This window comes from Leucopleurus acutus (assembly GCF_964270905.1).
Source record: "Leucopleurus acutus genome assembly, chromosome: X".
NCBI lineage: Eukaryota > Metazoa > Chordata > Mammalia > Artiodactyla > Delphinidae > Leucopleurus > Leucopleurus acutus.
The window spans coordinates 73,266,282-73,293,411 of record NC_139148.1 but is presented as its reverse complement, the minus strand read 5'-3'; the positions used below and the strand labels follow the sequence as shown (position 1 = coordinate 73,293,411).

Genomic DNA, 27,130 nt, shown 5'->3' with positions numbered 1-27,130 from the left:
CACCCCACTTACATGAATGGACAGATCATCCAGACAGAAAATAAATAAGGAAACACAAGCCTTAAATGCCACATTAGACCAGATAGACTTAACTGATATTTATAAGACATTCCATCCAAAAGCAGCTGAATACACTTTCCTCCCAAGTGCACAGAAACGTTCTCCAGGATAGATCACATCATGGGTAACAAATCGAGCCTTGGTAAATTTAAGAAAACTGAAATCATATCAAGCATCTTTTCTGACCACAACACTATGAGATTAGAAATCAATTACAGGAAAAACTGTAAAAAATGCAAACATGTGGAGGCTAAACAATATGTTACCAAATAACCAATGGATGACTAAAGAAATCAAAGAGGAAATAAAAAATTACCTAGAAAAAAATGGCAGTGAAAAGATGATGACCCAAAACCTATGGGATGCAGCAAAAGCAGTTTTAAGAGGGAAGCTTATAGCAATACAATCTTATCTCAAGAAACAAGATAAACAAAAATCTCAAATAAACAATCTGTCCTTATACCTAAAGCAACTAAAGAAAAGAGAAGAAACAAAACCTGAAGTTAGTAGAAGGAAAGAAATCATAAAGATCAGAGGAGAAATAAATGAAATAGAGATGAAGAAAACAAAGATCAATGAAACTAAAGGCTTGTTCTTTGAAGAGATAAACAAAATTGATAAACATTTAGCCAGACTAATCAAGAAAAAATGAGAGAGGACTCAAATCAATAAAATTAGAAATGAAAAGAAGTTACAACTGATAGCACAGAAACACAGAGGACCATGAGACTACTACAAGCAACTATATGCCAATAAAATGGACAACCTAGAAGAAATGGACAAATTCTTAGAAAGGTACAACCTTCCAAGACTGAACAAGGAAGAAATAGAAAATATGAAAAGACCAATCAGAAACACTGAAACTGATTGAAGCTGTGATTAAGTATCTTCCAACAAACAAAAGTCCAGGAACTGATGGCTTCACAGGTGAATTCTATCAAACATCTAGAGAAGACTTAACACCTACTCCTCTGAAACTCTTCCAAAAAATTAGAGGAAGGAACATACCCAAGCTCATTCTACAAGGCCACCACCACCCTGATACCAAAACCAAAAACGGTATCACAAAAAAAGAAAATTACAGGCCAATATTACTGATGAACATAGATGCAAAAATCATCAAGAAAATACTACCAAACCAAATCCAACCACACATTAAAAAGATTATACACCATGATCAAGTGGGATTTATCCCAGGGATGCAAGGATTCTTCAACACATGCAAATCAATCAATGTGATGCACCCTATTAACAAATTGAAGAAGAAAAAACATGATCAACTCAATAGTAAAACTATCTCTGGAGATGATAGGATTTTATACATAGAAAACCCTAAAGATGCTACCAGAAAACTACTAGAGTTCATCAATGAATGTGGTAAAGTTGCAGGATACAAAATTAATATACAGAAATCTTTTGCATTCCTACACACTAACAATGAAAGTTCAGAAAGAGAAATTAAGGAAACAATCCCATTTACCATTGCATCAGAAAAAATAAAATACCTAGGAATATGGGCTTCCCTGGTGGCGCAGTGGTTGAGAGTCCGCCTGCCAATGCAGGGGACACGGGTTTGTGCCCCGGTCCGGGAGGATCCCACATGCTGTGGACCGGCTGAGCCTGCGAGCCATGGCCACTGGGCCCGTGTGTCCGGAGCCTGTGCTCCGCAACGGGAGAGGCCACAACAGTGAGAGGCTCGTATACCACACACACACACACACAAAAACCTAGGAATAAACCTACCTAAGGAGGCAAAAGACCTGTACTTAGAAAACTATAAGATACTGATGAAAGTAATAAAAGATAACACAAACTGATGGAGAGATAGACCATGTTCCTGGAATGGAAGAATCAATATTGGGAAATGACTATACTACCCAGAGCAATCTACAGATTCAATGCAATCTCTATCAAATTACCAAGGGCATTTTTCACAGAACTAGAACAAAAAATTTTACAATTTGTATGGAAACACAAAAGACCCCGAATAGCCAAAGCAATCCTGAGGAAAACAGATGTAGCTGGAGGAATCAGGCTCCCTGACTTCGGACTATACTACAAAGCTACAGTAATCAAGACAGTATGGTATTGGCACAAAAACAGAAGTATAGCTCAGTGGAACAGGATAGAAAGCTGCGAGATAACCCACACACCTATCGTCACCTAATCTATGACAAAGGAGGCAAGAATACACAATGAAGGAAAGACAGCCTCTTCAATAAGTGGTGCTGAGAAGACTGGACAGCTACATGTAAACAAATGAAATTAGAACACTCCCTAATACCATACACAAAAATAAACTCAAAATGTATTAAAGACCTAAATGTAAGGCCAGATACTATAAAACTCTTAGAGAAAAATATAGGCAGAACACTGACATAAATCGCAGCAGTATCATTTTGGTTCCACCTCTTAGAGTAATGAAAATAAAAACAAAAGTAAACAAATGGGACCTAATGAAACTTAAAAGCTTTTGCATAGCAAAGGAAAGCATAAACAAAACAAAAAGGCAACCCTCAGAATGGGAGAAAATATTTGCAAATGAAGCAACCAACAAGGGATTAATCTCCAAAATATACAAACAGTTCATGGAGCTCAATATCAAAAAGACAAACACCCTAATCAAAAAATGGATGGAGGATATAGATATTTTTCCAAAGAAGACATACACATGGCTAAAAAGCACATGAAAAGATGCTCAACATCACTAATTATTAGAGAAATGGAAATCAAAACTACAATGAGGTATCACCTCACAGTGGTTAGAATGGCCATCATCAAAAAACCTACAAACAATAAATGCTGGAGAGTGTGTGGAGCAAAGGGAACCATCCTACACTATTCGTGGGAATGTAAATTGGTATAGCCACTCTGGGGAACAGTAGGGAGGTTCTTTAAAAAACTAAAATAGAGCTACCATATGATCCAGCGACCTCACTCCTGGGCATATATCTGAAGAAAAACATAATTTGAAATGATACCTGCACCCCAATGTTCATTGCAGCACTATTTACAATAGCCAGGACATGGAAGCAACCTAAAAGTCCATCAACAGAGGAATGGATAAAGAAGATGTGGTACATATATACAATGGAATATTAGTCAGCCATTAAAAAGAACGAAATTTGCAACCACATTTGCAACAACATGGATGGACCTGGAGACTGTCATACTGAGTGAAGTAAGTCAGACAGAGAAAGACAAGTATCATATGATATCACTTATATGTGGAATCTAAAAAAAAGGTATAAATGAACTTATCTACAAAACAGAAATAGAGTTACAGATGTAGAAAACAAGTTTATGGTTACCAGCGGGCAAGGGGTGGGGGAGGGATAAGTTGGGAGATTGGGATTGACATATACACACTACTGTATATAAAATAGGTAACCAATCAGGACCTACTGTACAGCACAGAGAACTCTACTCAATAGTCTGTAATGGCCTATATGGGAAAGGAATCTAAAAAAGAGTGGATATGTGTATATGTATAACTGATTCACTTTGCTGTACACTTGAAAGTAACACAACATGGTAAATCAACCATACTCCAATAAAATTTAAAAAAAAATAAAATTAGCAGTAATGATTGCACAACTCTAAATATACTAAAACCCAACTAATTGTAAGAAAAGAAAAACAACTAAAACATGAATAAATGCTTGTGACTTTTCGTTAGGCAAAAATGTCTTAGACATGACAGCAAAATAATAATCCATAAATTCAAAAATGAATAAATTGGAATTTATAAAATTAAAATTTTCTGTTCCTCAAAAGACACTTTTAAAAGGAGGTAATGTGTGCAGAACGATTCCCCACCCAAAGACATTTATGTCTTAATCTACAGAAGCCACGAATATGTTACGTTACAATGGCAAAGTGGAGTTAAGGTTGCATATGTAATTAACATTAATCAGGTGACCTTAAGATAGGAAGATTTTCTTGGATTATCTGGGTGGGTTCAAAGTAATCATAAGACATTAAAAGTAGAAGAGGGAGGTGGAATGGTAATGACAGAAGATGTGACTACAGAAGCATGGTCAGAGTTATGTGACATGAGAATGACTTACACTACTTTTCCTGGCTTTGAAAATGGAGGAATTGGACCACAAACCAAGGAAAGTGGGCCAGTCTCTACAAGATGATACAATGAAGGAAATGGATTTTCTCAACGGCCTTCAGAAAGAAATGCAACCCTGCCAACATCTTGACTTTAGCCCAATGTACATGTGTTAGAATTCTAACTTAACAGAAACTATAATAAAATTTTGCTGTTTAAAATCACTAATTTCATGGTAGTTTGTTACAGAAACAATGAAAAAGTAATACAGAAGGAAGAGATAAGCCACAGTTTGGGAGAAAATATTTGCAAAACACATACCTATATACCTGATATAGGGATGAAAATCCAGAAATATATAAAAAACTTTCAAAGCTCAATAATACCAAAAGAAACAACCTAATAAAAATGGGCCAAACATTTTAACATACTCTTCACCAAAGAAGAATGGCAAATAAACACATGAAAAGATGCTCAACATAATTAGTCATTAGAAAAATGCAAGTTAAATGTACAGTGCTATACCTGTACATAACCACTAAAATGACTAATATATAAAATGATGTTCAACTTCATTAATAACATGGAAATGCAAATGAAAACCACAATGAGATAGCATTTCAGCTCCAACTGTTTGGCAAACTAAAGTCTGACAATATCAAGTGTTGACATGAATGTGGAGCAACCTCAACATCTATATACTGCTTATGGGAATGTAAATTGGTACATATACTTTGAAAAACAATTTGGCATACTATAGCAAATTTGAAAATGATACATATTGTATGACTCAGTAGTTCCACTCCTAGGTATATTTAGAGAAACGATTGTAATTGTGTACCTAGAAATATGTACAATAATGTTCACAGCAACATTTTAATTGCAAAAATCTGGAAACACCTCAAATGTCTGTCAGCAGTAGAATGGATAATTAAACTGGGATATATCCACAAAATGAAATACTATAAATTAGGGGAAAATATATAAATTACAGGTACATGGAAAAATCTGGATGGATTTCAGGAATTTGAGCATAAAAAAGTATTTGTAGAGCAAAAAAGGTAAAATGTAGAAAATTATATGTAATATATTTCTATCAATATATAGCTCAAAAACATTGTTTAGTAATACAGACATATAAGGTGAAGTTAAAAAATTAAGAAAGGGAACAATAATCAAAATTCAGGGTAGGGTAGTGGTTATCTCTGAATGGATAGGGAATGGGATGAGAATCAGGGTATTTTATTTTGTTTTTCCTTTAAACTGGGTAGTAGGTAGGTATATGGTTGTTCATCATGTTATTATTTTTATACCTTTCATAAACTGATTAAACAGTCTTTTGGTTCTAATCCATATTTAATAAATACAAATATAAAACATAAAAGAATTATGAAAAATTTAATGAGGTAAGGACTTATTTCCTTCAAAAATACTTATTTTTTACTTTATGTTCAGGGTATAGCACCTTTCTATAAGGTTTGGTAAAGACATATTTGGGGAGAATCAAGTTTACAAATCAACAGCAAGGGAACTAGATTATTAATAGCTTCAGATTTGATCTTCTATCAGCAACAAACATGAAACAGTGTAGGTTTTGTAAAACTTTAACAGTAATGGGTCACAAAAGTCTTGTTTTTACCATTAGATAAATGAGCCTTTGCTACCTGTACCAGGATTAAAGTGTTTATCTTTCCAGACTAATACTTGAAATTTAAATTCACCACATTGGCAACTATGTATAGCTAGGAAGGTCAGAGGTGCAATTTTATACTAAAGGTGCACTACATGCATAAAAAGCACGCACACAGCAAGTAAGGAAGTTCCCCAACTCCTTAAGGAAGAATGCATGTGGATGCATGGGTGTTAAAGTAGATAACATTTGTCCATTATGTCCCCATCCTCTCTATTCTTTATGCTCCTCAATTCCAAACTTTATGAGTCATTAAGTGTTCTTGTTTTCTCTTCTATCCTAATCAAAACCTACTGATTCTTCATTTATACCCTAGTATAAATTAGCTTAACAGTTTAAAGAACAGGTTTGTTATTTGTGGTCTACTGTAAGCAAAATTTTGTATATGTACTTTTCTAGGAAGAGCATCCGAAGTTTTCGTCAGATTCTCAAACGGGTCAAAATGGTTAAGAACCAGTGCTGTAAAGTATTTTCTTTCTTAGATATGGGCATTCAAGCACACTTGAAAGGTTTATGATAAAAGTATTTATTGAAATGGTAAACAAAATTGACAAACTCTTAGCTAGACTAATAAAAAAAGAGTAGATTCAAATAAATAAAATTAGAAATGAAAGATAAGCCATTACAGTGGATGCCTCAGAAACAAAAAGGATAATAAAGGATTATTATGAATAGGTATATGCCAACAATTTGATAACTTAGAAGAAATTGATAACTTTCTAGAAACTAACAACTTACCAAGACTGAATCAAGAAGAAATAGAAAGCCTGAACAGACCAATAACCAATAAGGAGATTGAATCAGTAATCAAAAATCCCTCAACAAAGAAGAACCCAAGGTCAGATGGCTTCATGGGTGAAGAATGGTATTCGAAGAATACCAGTTCTTCTTAAACTCTCCCAAAAAATAGAAGAGGGAACACTTCCAAATTCATTTGATGGTATCACTCTGATATTAAAGCCAGACAAAGGCACTACAGGAAAAGAAAACTACAAGCCAATATCCCTAACAAACACAGATGCAAAAATCCTCAATAAAGTAATAGCAAACTAAATTCAACAGCATATTAACAGGATTATACAACAGGAACAAGTGGACTGTATCCCTCAGATGCAAGGATGATTCACCATATGTGTATCAATGTGACACACCACATTAACAGAATAAAGGATGAAAACCACATTTGTGATCACCTCAGTAGATACAGAAAAAGCATTTTACAAAATTCAAAATCCATTCATGAGAAAAAGCTCTCAACAAAATAGGTATAGAAAGAACTTAATTCAATAAACATCATATATGAAAAGCCCACAGCTAACATCAAAATCAATTGGGAAAAACTGAAAACTTATTCTCCAAATCCAGTACAAGTCAAGGGTGTCCACATCTGAAACTTCCATTTAACATAGTATTGGAAGTCCTAGCCAGAGCAACTAGACAAGAAAAAGAAATATAAGGAATTCAAATCAGAAAGGAAGAAGTTAAATATCTGCAGAAGACACAATCATATATGTAGAAAACTCTAACGACAACCACAAACTATTAGAATTAATAAACAAATTCACTAAAGCTGCAAGATACAAAATCGACATACAAAATATCAGTTGTGTTTCTATACACTAACAATGAACTATCCAAAAAAAATTAAGAAAACAATTCCATTTCCAATAGCAATAAAAAGAATGAAACAGTTAAGAATAAACTCAACCAGAGGTGAAAGACTTGTACACTGAAAATTATAAAAAAACTGATGAAGGAAATTAAAGACACAAAAATGGGCTTCCCTGGTGGCGCAGTGGTTGAGAGTCTGCCTGCCGATGCAGGGGACACGGGTTCGTGCCCTGGTCCGGGAAGATCCCACATGCCATGGAGCGGCTGGGCCCGTGAGCCATGGCCGCTGAGCCTGCGCATCCGCAGCCTGTGCTCCACAACGGGAGAGGCCACAACAGTGAGAGGCCCGTGTACCGCAAAAAAAAAAAAAAAAAAAAAAATGGAAAGACACCCCATGTTCATGGATTGGAAGAATTAATATTGTTAAAATGTCCATGCTACCCAAAGTGATCTACACATTAAATGCAATTCCTATTAAAATCCCAATAGCATTCTTTACAGAAAAAGAAGAAAAATCCTAAATTTTATATGGAAACAAAAAAGACCCTGAAAAGCAAGTCTTGAGCAAGAACAAAGCTGGAGGTATCACACATCCTGATTTCAAAATATATTACAAAGTTACAGTAATCCAAACAGTATTGTATTGGCATAAAAACACACATAGACCAATGTAACAGAACAGATTACAGAGAAATAAACCCATGTGTTTATGGCCAACTGATCTTTGACAAGGGTGCCAAAAACACAGTAGGGAAAGGATAGTCATTTCAATAAATGGTGCTGGGAGAACTGGGTATCTAGATGCAGAAGAATGAAATTGGATCCTAATTTCCCATCTCACACCATATAAAATATCAACTCAATATAGATTAAAGACTTAAATGTAAAAACTGAAATGTAAAACTAATAAAAGAAAGCACAGTGTAAAAACTTCTTGACATTGGTCTTAGCAATGACCCCAAAAGCACAGATAACAAAAGCAAAAATAAACAAGGGGGACAACATCAAACTAAAAAGCTTCTGTACAGCAAAGGAAACAACAGAGGCAACCTATAGAATGGTAGAAAATATTTGCAAACCATGTATCTGATAAGGGTTAACATCCAAAACATATAAGGAACTCATACAACTCAACAGCAAAAAAATAACTGACTAAAAAATGGGCAAAGAACAGTAATAGACATTTCTCAAAAGAAGACATAAAAATGGCCAACACGTATATGAAAAGTTGCTCAGCATCACTAGTCATCAGGGAAGTGCAAATTAAAACCACAATGATATATCACCTCACAACAGTTGAATGGCAAAAAGTCACGAGATAACAAGTGTTGGCAAGGATGTGGAGAAAAGAGAACCCTTAAACACTGTTGGTAGGAATGTAAATTGGTATAGCTATTATGGAAAACAGTATGGAGGTTCCTCAAAAACTCAAAAATAGAACTACCATACGATCCAGTAATCCCACTTCTGGGACTATATCCAAAGAAAATGAAATCTGGATCTTGAAGAGATACTTGCACCTCCCATGTTCATTGCAGCATTATTCAAATAGCCAAGATATGGAAACAACCTAAATGTCCATCAACAGATGAATGGATAAAGAAAATATCATGTGTGTATGTATGTGTGTATATGTGTGTGTGCGTGTTAATACTGAAGACTGCAAATTTCATGGTTTAAAAATGTATATACATATATGTGTGTGTATACACACACATGCATACACATACATACAATGGTATAAAGAGGATATCCTCCCATTTTTGACAACAAGGCTGAACCTGGAGGACATTATACTAAGTGAAATAAGGCAGACTCAGAGGAGAAATACTGTATGATCTCACTTACATGTATAATCTAAAATAGACTCAAAAGCAGAGAGAAGAATACTGGTTACCGGTGTGGGGTAAGGTAGAGGGGAAAATGGGGAGGTGTTGGCCAAAGAGTACAAAGCTTCAGTTATGCAAGAAGAGTAAGTTCCAGAGATCTAATACATATCATGGTGACTATGGTTAATAATGTTGTATTGTATACTTAAAATTTGCTAAGAGGGTGGATCTTAAGTGTTCTCACCACATACACACACATACACAATAAAATGGTAATTATATGAGGTGACATATATGTTAATTAGCTTGATTGTGGTGATCATTTCACAATGTATACATATGTCAAAACATCAAGCTGTACACTTTAAATGAATATTCTGATCCTGGATTGGAGGCCCTGGCTTAAATGTCATTTATTGTATTGTATAAATACAACTTGTTTGTATTCAATTAGAAATTAAGATTAGATTTAGTAAACTATAAAACAACATTTAAATTAAATTGAACGAAAGTAACTAGAACTCTCAAATCAATATTTTTCTGTTATTTTTTGCCGAAAACAAGCAAATGACAAGCAAATAAGTCAAACTCGTATTATAGAAATACTTTAAAAAGAAACAACTGGTAATGTCTATGGCTGACTGTATACACACAGCCCAACCTCCAGGCATTTTACAGTCTGAATACTGAGAATTTTATGGTTTAAGAAAAGGGTCACCCCACAGCTCTGCAGAGTTTTCTAATAGAGAGATTTAATTACATTCATGACATCATAATTAATAAGGCAGGAGTATATTGATACAGTTGAAAAAGATGTTTAACAAGAGAGTTGAACTGAAAAAGGATCTTCTCATTAGCCACAAGTTTACCAGAAGAGTCAATTAACCAGAACACCTCATTCATAAAGCATTCTGGCTTAGTACAGATTTATTGTAAATAGATTTAAACAAAGGCATAACTCACTTTACACAATAAAAGTACCGGGGAATAGTTCATGCAAATCACATTTTCATTCCTTCAGCAATTCTAAGTTTCTCAAGGATTGAATCCTGATTATATGAATAGTTCCTAGCACTCAGCTGGCAACTTTATTTAATAAGTAATTCAATTGAATTCTATTTAAAATGTACTGGGGAATACAATAAATACCAAGAAATCCTGTTTATTCCATAATATAGTAAAGAGCAAAAATTTATTTTAAAATTCAGAAATATGTAAATTCAGCTATTAGGGACAAATGCTAGTTACTTATTATCCAATCTAGATTTTGAGCTTTCCAAACATAGGAGTATCAAGGTAGGCTTAAAAACATCATCTCTCTAAGATTAATAAAAAGGAGAAAAAATACTGAGAGTCAGCAAGTATATAGGAGAGTGAATCTATTCTAGACTGCTAATGAAAATTAATAAAACTTTACCCAGTACTTCGTATATGACTCAAACATATATAAGAGAAGCTCAGGAAATATTTTTCTGTTTAATAAATGAATAAATACCACCTTTATGTATGTCAGTTTGGCAATACATTGATATTTTTCATGCCTTCTGACTTACAATTCCATTTCTAGAAATTTATTCTAAGGAAACAGTTATAGATGCATATAAAGATTTATGTACAAGGTGTTTCGACAAAGCATTGATTACATTAGCAAAATAATTGGAAATATGTTAAATTTCCAAAAATTTATGAAAATTGTACATTTGAAAATGGTATATTCATACACAGAATATTTATGCCACTGTTAAGAATTCTGTCCAATGCCATCCAACTACTCAGTGGTGGGGTCAGGATTCAGTTTCAGGCCTGTTTGACTCGAGTTTATATTTCTAAGCATGTAGATAAATTCAAGAATAACTTGAGGCTAGAAAAGATGAAAAGTACAATGGTGAATAGAATCAGTTACTACAATGAGATACCAATAGGCTGGCATGATAGATTAGATCAACAAGATAAAAGTTAAAAAGACATAAATGTACCTGTAACTAAGTCCAAAAAGTCTATATGCTTAAGTACAGACTGAGAAAAGACATAGCTTACCAGTGGCCCATGTAAAAAAGTTTAATGAATTTTAGAGAACTGCACAATCACTATATCATGGTCAAAGGCTGATTATAAGCAAGGTTGATTGTGATGACTCAAAACAAAAATAAATATAAAAACAAATGTGATCTTAGGCAATTTTAACAGAAATATATTATATAGAACAAGAGAAGTCAGAGTCTGACTCTATCCTGCGGTAGTCAAAATACTTACACCCGAAGAAAACACTAACCATCCTGAACATGTTTAGCAGAGAATGATCATGAAAGTGAAGGAACTCAAAGCTATGACATATGAGGAATGGTTAAACTACTAATACACTTATCCAGGAAGCAAAACTACTTAAAGTGTAACTGACATCTGAAGAGTTGTTTTGTGGAAGAGAGATGAGAATTGTTCTGTATGGCACCAATGCAAGAGATACAGGGCCAATGGGTAGAACTTATAATTATGACACAGGTTTGTGTTTGACATAAGAAAGGACCTTAAGTTGAATGAGAGCTGCCAGAAAATGGAATGGACTGCCTTAGGTTCCTTTATCCAGAGTTTTATTCATGTAGAAGAAAACAGCCAGTTAGCGTACCTATTGTAGAGGGGAGTACAGTACCACAGTGAAGACTGAACTAGAAAACATTTAAAATTACTTTCAAAACTGAGATCTTAATGAATTTCTTAAACTCAGGCTTCCAAATATCAGGTGTACCTGTATAAACATTTTAAGAAAGAAAAGTCAGACTGCTGAGAAGAACTAAAACCCTGTACTACTCATTGATTATTCGTTAAGAAAAATCACCAATTGTTTTTCATTGGAGTTAGGATTTTAGATGTTTGGGTTAAATATAATAGTGTTTACTTTGAGATGCCTTGTAACTATTTCTCACAACTTAAAAAATGAGCCTAACAAATAGTTCAAAGACGTTTTTGATGACTAGAGCTAACAAACAAACCAACCTCACAGCTTTTACATCATATTTCTGTTATACAAAATTCAAACTTTTGTAGGCAAGTTACCTGCTCTGGTTTCACTAGATGCTTTCTGGACTCCTCTTCTTTGGCTGCATGCACACTTATAGATGCACATATTAGAGCTGCTGGCATGGTTGTCAGCTTTCCCATCTGAGAAAGATATATCAAAAAGGTATTTTTAATTGAAAGCTTCCCACCCTCTATTTCCTGATAAAGTTTGGGGGGCATCTGAGGAACACTATTGGTTTCATTTAAATTTATTAAAAACTCAAGCACTCCAAATTATTCATACATTTTTAGGATATAATTCCTAAAATTCTTTTCTCATGGTAGAGTCTTATTTTTACCAATTTGTTAACTATCTACTTCATATGGAATATAGCAATATAATAATTACTAGTTACAAGTGAATATAAGCTTTGAGGGATGAAGTGAGATATAGATTATGATATTCACTCAGTCCACAAATATTTATTGAGCAATTACTATATGCCAGATCCATCAGGGAACAAAACAAAGATCCTTGCTCTCATGGAGCTGACATTCTAGTGGAGAAGAGGCAGGAGATGAACACAATACATATATTATATAGTATATTAAAATCGATAAATGCTATGGAAAAAGTAAAGGATAAGGGTGATCTAGAGTACTGGGTGATTCAGGTTGTATCTTGAAATAAAATTTATAATTACATTATTTATAAAAAATAACAACCTACCATTACAAATCTTATGCCCCTAACTAACATATTCATTTTTACCTATTTCATGCTTGATCTAAAGCCAAAAGTGACCTTAGTTTTAGATATAACTTGATTTGAATTAAGAATGCAGGAAAATTACTGGCTCTAAGAACAAAGTGTTCCAGTGTTTATCCAGGTACAGAATAATTCCTAAAGATTATTCATTCAACAAGGCCAAATGAAAAGCTTTCCAGGGAATGACTATTTTAAGAGCTTGATTCTTTAGACTCAGAAGGAGGCCTGCTGAAATTGACCAAAGACATCCAGAGGGAAGAGGTCTCTCTGGCTTACACATAAGTGGAATTGTTCAAGAACTGGAAGAAACACTGGCCAAAGGATTCCAAATCTTATTGAATAACAGTGATCGTGTCTGCACTTCATTTCTGACATATTTTTCAATATTTTCTGGACAGAATACGGGAAGCTGCAGGCACTAGTTAAGCAATTTCCTGTTTAAACTAGGCATGATTCTGATTTAGATTGAGACTCCAGAAATATAGGGTAAAAGGAAGACTCAACACTAATAAAAGAAATTGTGTTCACTGTTTTTCCCCTTCAAGCCTCCCTCTAGTACATAAGTCAGCATCACAGAACAATTTATCTAGGCCTGCCTTCCAAAAGGCATCACTTCTGATTTCTTACACACAGTTGGTGTTCACTAATGAAATAAGATTTCCACTCAGTATCTAATGTCGGGTATCAATAAAAAACATATTAAAATGGATGCCAGCAATGGATATTCTCCCGTGTACCTGAAAAAAATTTTCAATAAAGCTCTGATTATTTGAAGCATGTCAATTCTTACAATATTTAAAACCTATTTTAAAAATACCGGATTAGACCTTACTCCCTAGATAGAACATTTGAAGTATGCTAATATCTGAAAAAATTTCAATACCCTATGTTCTTAGTATAGTTATTTTATTTCACATAATGGAAAAATAATAGCATGTAGACTATAAAATAAATTCTTAGGTATTACTTAATAACTATGATCGACTGCTCCAGAGTGTGGACTGACTAATTGAACTAGTGGCCTAAAAAGTTAATACAGTATACCTTGAAAAATGCTTAAGTATCTTTGCTACATTTTCTACTCTATAGGGCAGGGTCCATCCACCTTGACTTTTATTAATAAGGCAGTGTGGCATAATGGTAAAAACATAAGCTTAGGAGTTGCACAGACCTTGTTTTGAATTCAAGTTGTGGAACTTACTATCTAAATCTGGGCAAGTTACTTAAGCTCTTAAGAATTATGCTGCCCAATATGGTAATTACTAGATGCATATGGTTATTTAAATTTAAATTTATTAAAAATAAATAAAATTTAAAATTTAGTTCCTTAGTCACATTAGCCCCATTTCAAGTGCTCAACAGCATAATGTAGGGCACAGATATACAATATTTCCATCACTGAAGAAATTTCTACTGGACAGAGCTATCTTAAGAGTCTCAGGTTATATATCTGAAAAGAAATGGGAATGCCTTCCTTTTTATGATTATCTTGAGGATTAAAGAATTACATAAAAATGGCTTGCACTTGGTAAACGGGCAATTAATTCTAGCTCCCCGTTCTTTCGGATTGCTGAATAAAGATGTTAAGTGGTGGTGCTTACTCCCCATTTTTCTTCTCACATGTATTTGATGTTAATCAGGCTCTAGTGAGGGCCATAATAACAATAAAAAACATAGCATACTTACTGCCTCTAAACAAAAAAGGCCAAGACTTTGATCAAAAGAAAAGAGGCAGGGCTCCCCTGGTGGTGCAGTGGTTGAGAGTCCGCCTGCCGATGCTAGGGGACACGGGTTCATGCCCCGGTCTGGGAAGATCCCACATGCCGCGGAGCGGCTAGGCCCATGAGCCATGACCGCTGAGCCTGCGCATCTGGAGCCTGTGCTCCGCAACGGGAGAGGCCAGAACAGTGAGAGGCCCGCATACCGCAAAAAAAGAAAAGAAAAGAAAAGAAAAGAAAAGAGGCAGATTGGCACACTCAGGCCTTTTCAAAACACAGGTTATACTGATGAAAAAGGCATCACTATCCAGAGAGACAGCTGATTATATACCACACTGAAAAAATTAGAATATGGATTGGTAAACTACAGATCTGGGCTAAATCTGGTCTGGACTCTGAGCTAAAAATGCTTTTTCTTAAAACATATTTAAAAATTTATAAAAACAAAATAAACAAACAGAAAACAAAGAAGAATATGTGACCTTTTGTGTCCTACAAGTCTAACATATTTACTATCTGCCCCTTTATAGAAAAAACAATTGCCAATGCCTAATTTAGAAAATAAAATAAGGTATTTAAAGAACATCAGAGCTTGGGGGTATTATAAAATTTACAGGCTCATAAGGCTGTTAGTTAAATAGTATTAAAATTGGGCAGAGGCAATCCTAGTTTTCACAAGGTAAGACCTTGAGTTAAAATTATTTGTAACTTCAAAATAATGACTTGTCAATTCAAAATGATGTGTCTTGTTTAAAATCAATTATCTTCCTATTAAAGATAACAAACAGGCCCTAGAACAGAATTCTATCATATAGAGATTTACAAAGAGCAAGACTGAAGATGAGCATCAGTTAACTCCCCCATGAGACTCAACCCTTCCAATTACTTCTGTAATCAAAATATAGTTGATTCGCATTATTTGCAGTAGTTATATTCCATAAAGTAGCCATGAACACTGATTTAGGGAATAATGAACACTACTCCTAGGGAAAATACAGGGTTAATTTCTTGTGAACCTCTGGTTACATTTTCATCAACTGATCAATACATAACCTTGTTTTATATGTGTTTCTGTTTAAAGACACCTTGTTTACTATATATTGTTGATTCAGTAACATTGAACTCACAGCCAACAGCACTCTAACTCATGCCACGATGAAGTTTATCCAACATACATATTTTCTCCCTAAGGCATATCACAGCTTTCTTGCACTTAAGAACACTAGATAGCACTTCTGCACTATGCATGGAGACATTTCAAATAGCAGCATTTCCAAAAAAAAAAAGTGAAAACACTTAGCACTATTTACCACAAAAGGGACACTTGTTCACAGTATGAGAGCTGGAAAAATAAGGCAGAGAATTAACTGGTCCAACTTTACTTGGGAGTACAAACATATCTGTTTTCTCTTCTTTACTAACAGAATTGAAATTTAAACTTCTCTCCTATAAGAATTTTTGTTACTTATTTTGTAAGAAAGAGCATATAATTATTATAGGCTAATCTAAAATCAGTCCTAATCATTAATTCTGCTTTAGAGATATATTATCATGTAGTAAATGCTATTTTATTAAATCAAGAGTCCTGTGATAAGTATAAAACAAAACTGAAATTTAGAAAGGTAAGCCCTAAAAACTAAAAGGAAAATGAAATAAACAATGTTGAGGCAATGATCACACAGACAGGAACAATTCAAAATGAACTTAACAACCAGTAATTGGGCTATATCCAAAGGACAAAGAGAACATCAACAAACAAACAAACAAACCTTAAAACTTAATAATCATATTGTTAGTGGCAGTTTTGATACTTTATTATGAACCTGCTCTGTGTATGTTATACAAGGAGACATTTAAATATGCTGGCATTTTAAAGATTGGGATTTTCAGTGTGGGAGAAAGATGTAAGATTAATGAAGTTAAAGCAAGATCCTGTAGTTCTGAATTGGAATAAGATTTATCAGTTGATTATATTATCATGATACAGGAAATACAGAAGACGGAGAAATACATTAAAAGACACCATGGTGTACTGGAATATAGCTATGTAACAAAGTACCCTACGCAAACAGCCAGATAGACCTTCGAGTTGAGATTTGTAAGAAAATTCAATTGTGCTTGCAATATTGCAAGTGTAAACTGCTTTAAAATATTTGGCTCAAGAACTTGATGAGTCTATTTCCAGCACCCAATGAGTTGTGACAAGTTGACATTAGTCATCAAAGTTCAGTACAGCAGCTTAACAGAACTTTGTATGCTGTAGTGCCTTTTGAGTTGTTTACTTGTGAAGATCTGAGAGGAAGTAGTGATACAGTTGAAAGAACACCAGGCTGTGAATTGGAAAAGCTGTGTTCTAGTCTGTGCTCTGCTAATAATTCACTATGTCACCTTTTACAAATTAATTCCCCCTCACTGTGTGTCAGATTGCCCATTTGTGAAAGGAAGCTGCACTACAAAATGTCTACACTTCCTTCTAATTTTGACAATGCATGATTCTAAAGTTCAGTGATAATTTCCAAGTATATAATTTACTACAGATAAGATATTGCCATTTTGTTTCTCTAAAAACCAGAAGGAAAGTCACCAACAAATAATTACCTTATATTGAAATAATACTCTAGATTATATAATCAGAATCACACTTTTACTCACACCAAACATCTTAAATGCGAAGACCACAGAGGGAATTTCAAGAATTTAAAAGTCATTTAAAAACATACACAACTAAAAATTACCTCTTACTTAAATAAATGAATTTAAAAACCTTCTTCCTAAAAAAATAAAAAATAAAAACTTCTTCCTAAAGACAGCATTTTTTTTTCTTAACATCTTTATTGGAGTATAATTGCTTTACAATGGTGTGTTAGTTTCTGCTTTATAACAAAGTGAATCAGTTATACATATACATATGTCCCCACATCTCTTCCCTCTTGCATCTCTCTCCCTCGCACCCTCCCTATCCCACCCCTCCAGGTGGTCACAAAGCACCGAGCTGAAAAAGACACCATTTTTTTAAAATGGAGATAATGTAAGTGTGTGTGAAGGAGAGGAAGCAGTAGAAAGGATAGGAAAAATGGGTAATTATTACTAAACACAATAAATGGAATAAAAGTAATAATTCCAATTTGATTAGCAACTTAAAATTTCAAAGTGATCTAGTAATACCACTGACTTGGCCATCAAGACACTTGTGTCTAGTCCCAGCTCTGTTCTTGAACAACTATGTAATCTCTAGTTAGTCATGTCATCTCTCTGGGCCAAAGCGTCTTTATTTGTAAAATGAAAGATCTTGAGCAGATAATCTCTTAGGGCCTTAGAATTGCACTATCTAATAAGGTAGACAATATCCACATGTGTTATTTAAATTTATGTTTCAATTAATGAAAACTTAAAGACTAAAAATTCAGTTTTTCCAAAAAAAAAAAAAGTGAAAACACTTAGCACTATTTACCACAAAAGGGACACTTGTTCACAGTATGAGAGCTGGAAAAATAAGGCCACTTCATTCCCTTAGCCACATTTCAAGGCCTCAGGAGATACATGTGACTCCAGTGGGTACCATACTGGACAGCACAGAAATAGAACATTTTCACCACTGAAGAAAGTTTTATTGGACAGCACTGCCTTAGAGCTCCAACCTTTAGGATTTTCTTATGATTCTATCAAAAAGAAGAGATTAAGATTTTGATGAGGGGACTTCCCTGGTGGTCCAGTGGTAAAGAATCTGCCTTCCAATGCAGGGGACGTGGGTTCAATCCCTGGTCAGGGAACTAAGATCCCACATGCCACAGGGCAACTAAGCCTGCAGGCCACAACTACTAAACTCGCGGACCTCAACTAGACAGCCCACATGCTGCAAACTACAGAGCCCACGCGCCACAACTAGAGAGAGAAAACCTGCACGCCACAACTAGAGAGAAGCCCACACGCCACAACAAAGATCTCCCATGCCTCAAAGAAGATCCTGCATGCCGCAATGAAGACCCAATGCAGCCAAAAATTTTAAAAAATTAATTAAAAAAGATTTTGATGAGATATATACACTCTTATGTTTATCACAGCATTACTCACAACAGCCAAGATATGGAAACAACCCAAAAACCCACCAATGGATGAATGGATAAAAAAGATGTGGTACACGTACCAAATGGAATATTATTCATCCATGAGAAAGGAGGATATCATACCATTCGCAACAACATGGATGGACTTTGAGCACATTATACTAAGCCAGATAAGTCAGAGAAGCAAAAGTACTGGATGATGTCATTTATATGTGAAATCTAAAAAAGTCAAACCTGTAAAAACCAGAGAGTAAAATGATGGTTACTAAGGGAAGTGGGGGAGGGGAATAAGATTGATGGGTTTTAAGGGTACACACTTATAAGTAGTAAATAAGCCACAGAGATCTAATGCACAATAAAGACACTATTGTACTGTAATTATGTAATTTGATAAATATTATTATAACAGCAGTCATATTATAACATATAAATGTATAAAAGTAACACGCTGTACACCTTAAACTTACACATTACATGTCAAATTTATTCAATAAGGAAAGAAAATGATTTATATGATTTTTGCTTTCAAACTTACCAGTTTTAACTCTATATCCATCCATTCAGGGCATATATGCTAACCTGAAAACAGCAGAAGGAAGAACTGGATACTGTTTATACCACTGTAGAAGAATATAATGGCATTACATTTTCAAGAAAGTAAAAGGAAAATAGGAAAATAAGAAATTTTATCCTTTTATAGGAATGGTTCTAAAAGATGGTCTAAATCTATAAATCAGAAAATAGTCTCATAAAATCATGAAAACAAACCTATAATACTGTGTCTCCTGTACTACTTCCAAGGGCATTTTCCTTAAAGACAAGGACTAAATCTTAGCAGTTGTTGTAGCTACTTTACTCCAGCCTTGTATCAAGTACATGTTTTAGTATAAACTAACATGATAGTAAATCATCAGGTCAAAGTAACCTATCCTTGGACAAATGTAAGATGTAAGGTTTAAAATATGAAGTAATCATATCACCTTTATCCATTCTTTAGATTTTCATTTGGCCTCCAGATCATTACCACTCTCCTGAAGTGTTAAAACTTAGAGATGGGGATAATAATTAGTATATCCAAGATAACCTCTCTGAAAGGGAACCCTTGTACACTGTTGGTAGAAATGTAGAGTGGTGCAGCCACTGTGGAAATCAGTACGGAGGCTTCTCAAAAAAACTAAAAACAGAAGTACCATATGACCCAACAATTCCACTCCTGGGTATATATCTGAAAAAGATAAAAACACTAATTTGAAATTTTACATGCACCCCAATGTTCATACAGCATCATTATTTACAATTGCCAAGATATGGGAGCAACCTAAGTGTCCATCAACAGATAGATCGATAAAGATGTATGTATACACACACACACACACACACAATGGAATATTACTCAGCCATAAAAAAGAATGAAAATTTGCCATTTGCAGCAACATAGACTTGGAGGACATTATGCTAAGTGAAATAAGTCAGAGAGAGAAAGACAAATATCACTTACATGTGGAATCTAAAAAATATAACAAACTAGTGAATACAACAAAAAAGCAGCAGACTCACGGATATAGAGAACAAACCAGTGGTTACCAGTGGGGAGAGGGAGGGAAAGTGACTGTACAGGGGTAGGGGATTAAGAGGTACAAACTAGTGCATATAAAATAAGCTACAAGGATATACTGTACAACACAGGGAATATAGCATTTTATAACTATAAATGGGACATGACCTTCAAAAGTTGTGAAACACTATACTGTTCACCTGTAATTTATATAATATTATACATCAACTATACTTCAATAAAAAATAAAAGAGGAGGGGGATGAGAGGAAGATGGCGGAAGAATAAGACACGGAGATTATCTTCCTCCCCACAGATACACCAGAAATACATCTACACGTGGAACAACTCCTACAGAACACCTACTGAACACTGGCAGAAGACCTCAGAACTCCCAAAAGGCAAGAAACTCCCCACGTACCTGGGTAGGGAAAAAGCAAAAAAATAAACAGAGACAAAAGGATAGGGACGGGACCTGCACCAGTGGGAAGGAGTTGTGAAGATGAAAGGTTTCCACACACTGGGAAGCCCCTTCTCAGGCGGAGACTGCGGGTGGCGGAGAAGAAAGCTTTGGAGCCGTGTAGTAGAGCACAGCAACAGGGGTGCGGAGGGCAAAGCGGTGAGATTCCCACACAGAGGATCAGGCTGGTGAGTGCCAAGAGGCTGGTCTGCTTACCCGATGGGGCGGGGTGGGCTTGGAGCTGAGGCTTGGGGGGTTTCGGTCGGAGTGCAGGGAGAGGACTGGGGTTGGTGGCGAGAACACAGCCTGCAGGGGGTTAGTGCACCACGGCTAGCCGGGAGGGAGTCCAGGGAAATGTCTGGACCTGCCGAAGAGGCAAGAGATTTTTTTCTTCCCTCTTTGTTTCCTGGTGCGCGAGCAGAAGGTAATATTAAGAGCACTGCTTAAAGGAGCTCCAGAGACGGGCGCGAGCCACGGCTAAAGGCGCAGACCTCACAGACGGGCATGAGACGCTAAGGCTGCTGTTGCCGCCACCAGGAAGCCTGTGTGCGAGCACAGGTCACTATTCACAACAACCTTCCGGTGAGCCTGTGCAGCCCACCACTGCCACGGTCCCGGGATCCAGGGACAACTTCCCTGGGAGAACGCACGGCGTGCCTCACTCAGGCTGGTACAACGTCACGCTGGCCTCTTCCACTGCAGGCTCGCCCTGCACTCCGTGCCCCTCCCTCCCCCCCCCCCACTCCCCGGCCTGAGTGAGCCAGAGTCCCCGAAGCAGCTGCTCCTTTAACCCCTTCCTGTCTGAGCTAAGAAAAGATGCCCTGCGGCGACCTACACGCAGAGGCAGGGCCAAATCCAAAGCTGAGCCCCTGGGAGCTGTGAGAACAAAGAAGAGAAAGAGAAATCTCTCCCAGCAGCCTCAGAAGCAGCAGATTAAAGGTCCACAATCAACTTGATGTACCCTGCATCTGTGGAATACATGAATAGACAACAAATCATCCCAAATTGAGGAGGTGGACTTTGAGAGCAAGATTTATGATTTTTTCCCCTTTTCCTCTTTTTGTGAGTGTGTATGTGTATGCTTCTGTGTGAGATTCTTTCTGTATAGCTTTGCTTCCACCATCTGTCCTAGGGTTCTATCTGTCCGTCCTTTTTTTCTTAATAATTATTTTTTATTTTAATCACTTCATTATATTTTATCTTACTTTATTTTTCTTTATCTTCTTTCTTTCTTTCTTTTTTTCCTTCCTTCCCTCCTCCCTCCCTCCCTCCTTTCTTTCTTTCTTTCCTTCTTTCCTTCTTTCTTTATTTCTTTCATTCTTTCTACTTCTACTAATTTTTTCTTTCTACTTTTTTCTCCCTTTTATTCTGAGCCGTGTGGATGAAAGGCTCATGGTCCTGCAGCCAGGATTCAGTGCTGTGCCTCTGAGGTGGGAGAGGCAACTTCAGGACACTGGTCCACAAGAGCCCTCCCAGCTCCACATAGTATCAAACGGCAAAAATCTCCCAGAGATCTCCATCTCAACACCAGCACCCAGCTTCACTCAACAACCAGCAAGCTACAGTGCTGGACACCCTATGCCAAACAACTAGCAAGACAGGAACACAAGCCCACCCACTAGCAGAGAGTCTGCCTAAAATCATAATAAGTCCACAGACACCCCAAAACACACCACAAGACGTGGACATGCCCACCAGAAAGACAAGATCCAGCCTCATCCACCAGAACACAGGCACAAGTCCCCTCCACCAGGAAACCTAAACAACGTACTGAAGCAACATTAGCCACTGGGGACAGACACCAAAAACAGCGGGAACTACGAACCTGCAGCCTGCAAAAAGGAGACCCCAAACACAGTAAGATAAGCAAAATGAGAAGAGAGATAAACACACAGCAGATGAAGGAGCAAGATAAAAACCCAGCAGACCTAACAAATGAAGAGGAAATAGGCAGTCTACCTGAAAAAGAATTCAGAATAATGATAGTAAAGATGATCCAAAATCTTGGAAATACAATAGACAAAATGCAAGAAACATTTAACAAGGACCTAGAAGAACTAAAGATGAAACAAGCAACGATGAACAGCACAATAAATGAAATTAAAAATACTCTAGAAGGGATCAATAGCACAATAATTGAGGCAGAAGAACGGATAAGTGACCTGGAAGATAAAATAGTGGAAATAACTACTGCAGAGCAGAATAAAGAAAACAAAAGGAAAAGAACTGAGGACAGTCTCAGAGACCTCTGGGACAACATTAAACACACGAATATTCGAATTAACGGGGTTCCAGAAGAAGAGAAAAAGAAAGTGTCTGAGAAAATATTTGAAGAGATTATACTTGAAAACTTCCCTAATATGGGAAAGGAAATAGTTAATCAAGTCCAGGAAGCACAGAGAGCCCCATACAGGATTAATCCAAGGAGAAATACGCCAAGACACATATTAGTAAAACTGTCAAAAATTAAATACAAAGAAAACATATTACAAGCAGCAAGGGAAACAAAAACAAATAACACACAAAGGAATCCCCATAAGGTTAACAGCTCATTTTTCAGCAGAAACTCTGCAAGCCAGAAGGGACTGGCAGGACATATTTAGAGTGATGAAGGAGAAAAACCTACAACCAAGATTACACTACCCAGCAAGGATCTCATTCAGATTTGATGGAGAAATGAAAAGCTTTACAGACAAGGAAAAGCTGAGAGAGTTCAGAAACACCAAACCAGCTTTACAAGAAATGCTAAAGGAACTGCTCTAGGCAAGAAACACAAGAGAAGGAAAAGACCTACAATAACGAACCCAAAACAATTAAGAAAACAGGAATAGGAACATACATATCGATAATTACCTTAATGTAAATGGACTAAATGCTCCCACCAAAAGACACAAATTGGCTGAATGGATACAAAAAAAAGACCCATATATATGCAGTCTACAAGAGACCCACTTCAGTCCTAGAGACACATGCAGACTGAAAGTGAGGGGATGGAAAAGATATTCCATGCAAATGGAAACCAAAAGAAAGCTGGAGGAGCAACTCTCATATCAGACAAAATAAACTTTAAAATGAAAACTATTAGAAGAGACAAAGAGGCACATTACATAATGATCAAGGGATTGATCCAAGAAGAAGATATAACAATTGTAAACATTTATGCACCCAACATACCAGCACCTCAATACATAAGGCAAATACTAACAGCCATAAAAGGGGAAATCAAGAGTAACAGAGTCATAGTAGGAGACTTTAACACCTCACTTTCACCCATGGACAGATCATCCAAAATGAAAGTAAATAAGGAAACACAAGCTTTAAATGATACATTAAAAAAGATGGACTTAATTCATATTTATAGGACATTCCTTCCAAAAACAAGAGAATACACATTCTTCTAAAGTGCTCATGGAACATTCTCCAGGATAGATCATATCTTGGGTCACAAATCAAGCCTTGGTAAATTTAAGAAAACAGAAATTGTATCAAGTATCTTTTCCGAACACAACGCTATGAGACTAGATATCAATTACAGGAATAGATATGTAAAAAATACAAACACATGGAGGCTAAACAATACACTACTTAATAACGAAATGATCACTGAAGAAATCAAAGAGGAAATCAAAAAGTACCTAGATACAAATGACAATGGAGACAGGATGACCCAAAACCTATGGGATGCAGCAAAAGCAGTTCTAAGAGGGAAGTTTATATCAATAAAATCCTACATTAAGAAACAGGAAACATCTCGAATAAACAACCTAACCTTGCACCTAAAGCTATTAGAGAAAGAAGAAAAAAACCCCAAAGATAGCAGAGGGAAAGAAATCATAAAGATCAGATCAGAAATAAATGAAAAAGAAATGAAGGAAATGACAGCAAAGATCAATAAAACTAAAAGCTGGTTCTCTGAGAAGATAAAAAAAGGGACAAACCATTAGCCAGACACATCAAGAAAAAAAGGGAGAAGACTCAAATCAATAGAATTAGAAATGAAAAAGGAGAAGTAACAACTGACACTGCAGAAATAAAAAAGATCATGAGAGATTACTACAAGCAACTCTATGCCAATAAAATGGACAACCTGGAAGAAATGAAGAAATTCTTAGAAATGCACAACCTGCCAAGACTGAATCAGGAAGATATAGAAAATATGAACAGAACAATCATAAGCACTGAAATTGAAACTGTTATTAAAAATCTTCCAACAAACAAAAGCCCAGGACCAGATGGATTCACAGACTAATTCTATGAAACATTCAGAGAACAGCTAACACCTATCCTTCTCAAACTCTTCCAAAATATAAGAGAGGGAGGAACACTCCCAAACTCATTCTACGAGGCCACCATCACCCTGATACCAAAACCAGACAAGGATGTAACGAAGAAAGAAACTACAGGCCAATAACACTGATGAACATAGATGCAAAAATCCTCAACAAAATACTAGCAAACAGAATCCAACAGCACATTAAACGGATCATACACCGTGAACAAGTGGGATTTATTCCAGGATTGCAAGAATTCTTCAATATACGCAAATCAATCAACCTGATATACCATATTAATAAATTGAAGGAAAATAACCATATGATCATCTCAATAGGTGCAGAGAAAACTTTCGACAAAATTCAACACCCATTTATGATAAAAACCCTGCAGAAAGTAGGCATAGAGGGAACATTCCTCAACATAATAAAGGCCATACATGACAAACCCACAGCCAACATCATCCTCAATGGTGAAAAACTGAAAGCATTTCCACTAAGATCAGGAACAAGACAAGGTTGACCACTCTCACCACTCTTATTCAACATAGCTTTGGAAGTTTTAGCCACAGCAATCAGAGAAGAAAAGGAAATAAAAGGAATCCAAATCGGAAAAGAAGTAAAGCTGTCACTGTTTGCAGATGACATGATACTATACATAGAGAATCCTAAAGATGCTACCAGAAAACTAGTAGAGCTAAACAATGAATTTGGTAAAGTGGCAGGATACAAAATTAATGCACAAAAATCTCTGGCATTCCTATACACTAATGATGAAAACTCTGAAAGTGAAATCAAGAAAACACTCCCATTTACCATTGCAACAAAAAGAATAAAATATCTAGGAATAAACCTACCTAAGGAGACAAAAGACCTGTATGCAGAAAATTATAAGACACTGATGAAAGGAATTAAAGATGATATAAATAGATGGAGAGATATACCATGTTCTTGGGTTTGAAGAATCAACATTGTGAAAATGACTCTACTACCCAAAGCAATCTACAGATTCAATGCAATCCCTATCAAACTACCACTGGCATTTTTCACAGAACTAGAAGAAAAAATTTCACAATTTGTATGGAAACACAAAAGATCCAGAACAGCCAAAGCAATCTTGAGAATGAAAAACGGAGCTGGAGGAATCAGGCTCCCTGACTTCAGACTATACTACAAAGCTACAGTAATCAAGACAGTACGGTACTGGCACAAAAACAGAAAGACAGGTCAATGGAACAGGATAGAAAGCTTAGTGATAAACCCACACACATATGGTCACCTTATCTTTGATAAGGAGGCAGGAATGTACAGTGGAGCAAGGACAGCCTCTTCAATAAGTGGTGCTGGGAAAACTGGACAGGTACATGTAAAAGCATGATATTAGATCACTCCCTAACACCATACACAAAAATAAGCTCAAAATGGATTAAAGACCTAAATGTAAGGCCAGAAACTATGAAGCTTTTACAGGAAAACATAGGCAGAACACTCCATGACATAAATCACAGCAAGATCCCTTTTGACCCACCTCCTAGAGTAATGGAAATAAAAACAAAAATAAACAAATGGGACCTATTGAAACTTAAAACTTCTGCACAGCAAAGGAAACCATAAACAAGACCAAAAGACAACCCTCAGAATGGAAAAAAATATTTGCAAATGAAGAAACTGACAAAGGATTAATTTCCAAAATTTACAAGCAGCTCATGCAGCTCAATAACAAAAAAGCAAACAACCCAATCCAAAAATGGGCAGAAGACCTAAATAGACATTTATCCAAGGAAGATATACAGACTGCCAACAAACAGCTGAAAGAATGCTCAATGTCACTAATGATTAGAGAAATGCAAATCAAAACTACAATGAGATATCATCTCACACCAGTCAGAATGGCCAACATCAAAAAATCTACAAAAAATAAATGCTGCAGAGGGTGTGGCGAAAAGGGAACACTCTTGCACTGTTGGTGGGAATGTAAATTCATACAGCCACTGTGGACAACAGTACGGAGGTTCTTTAAAACACTACAAATAGAACTACCATATGACAC

At 35.9% G+C, this 27,130-nt stretch overlaps 1 protein-coding gene and 1 long non-coding RNA gene across 4 annotated transcripts in view; both read right to left on the bottom strand.

Moving 5' to 3' along the window:
• LOC309977891 overlaps positions 1-27,130 on the bottom strand; it is a 1,160,683-nt gene that overhangs the window by 412,092 nt on the left and 721,461 nt on the right. The window lies entirely within an intron of this gene.
• APOOL (apolipoprotein O like) overlaps positions 1-27,130 on the bottom strand; it is a 127,141-nt gene that overhangs the window by 71,895 nt on the left and 28,116 nt on the right. For 2 of the 3 annotated variants that reach the window (XM_082864250.1, XM_082864252.1), the window contains exon 2: positions 12,302-12,406. In XM_082864250.1, the coding sequence (XP_082720376.1) occupies positions 12,302-12,406 (105 nt within the window). Of the gene's footprint in view, positions 1-12,301; positions 12,407-18,875; positions 18,915-27,130 lie in introns of those variants that run through there. The other variant, XM_082864251.1, reaches the window with a different exon arrangement.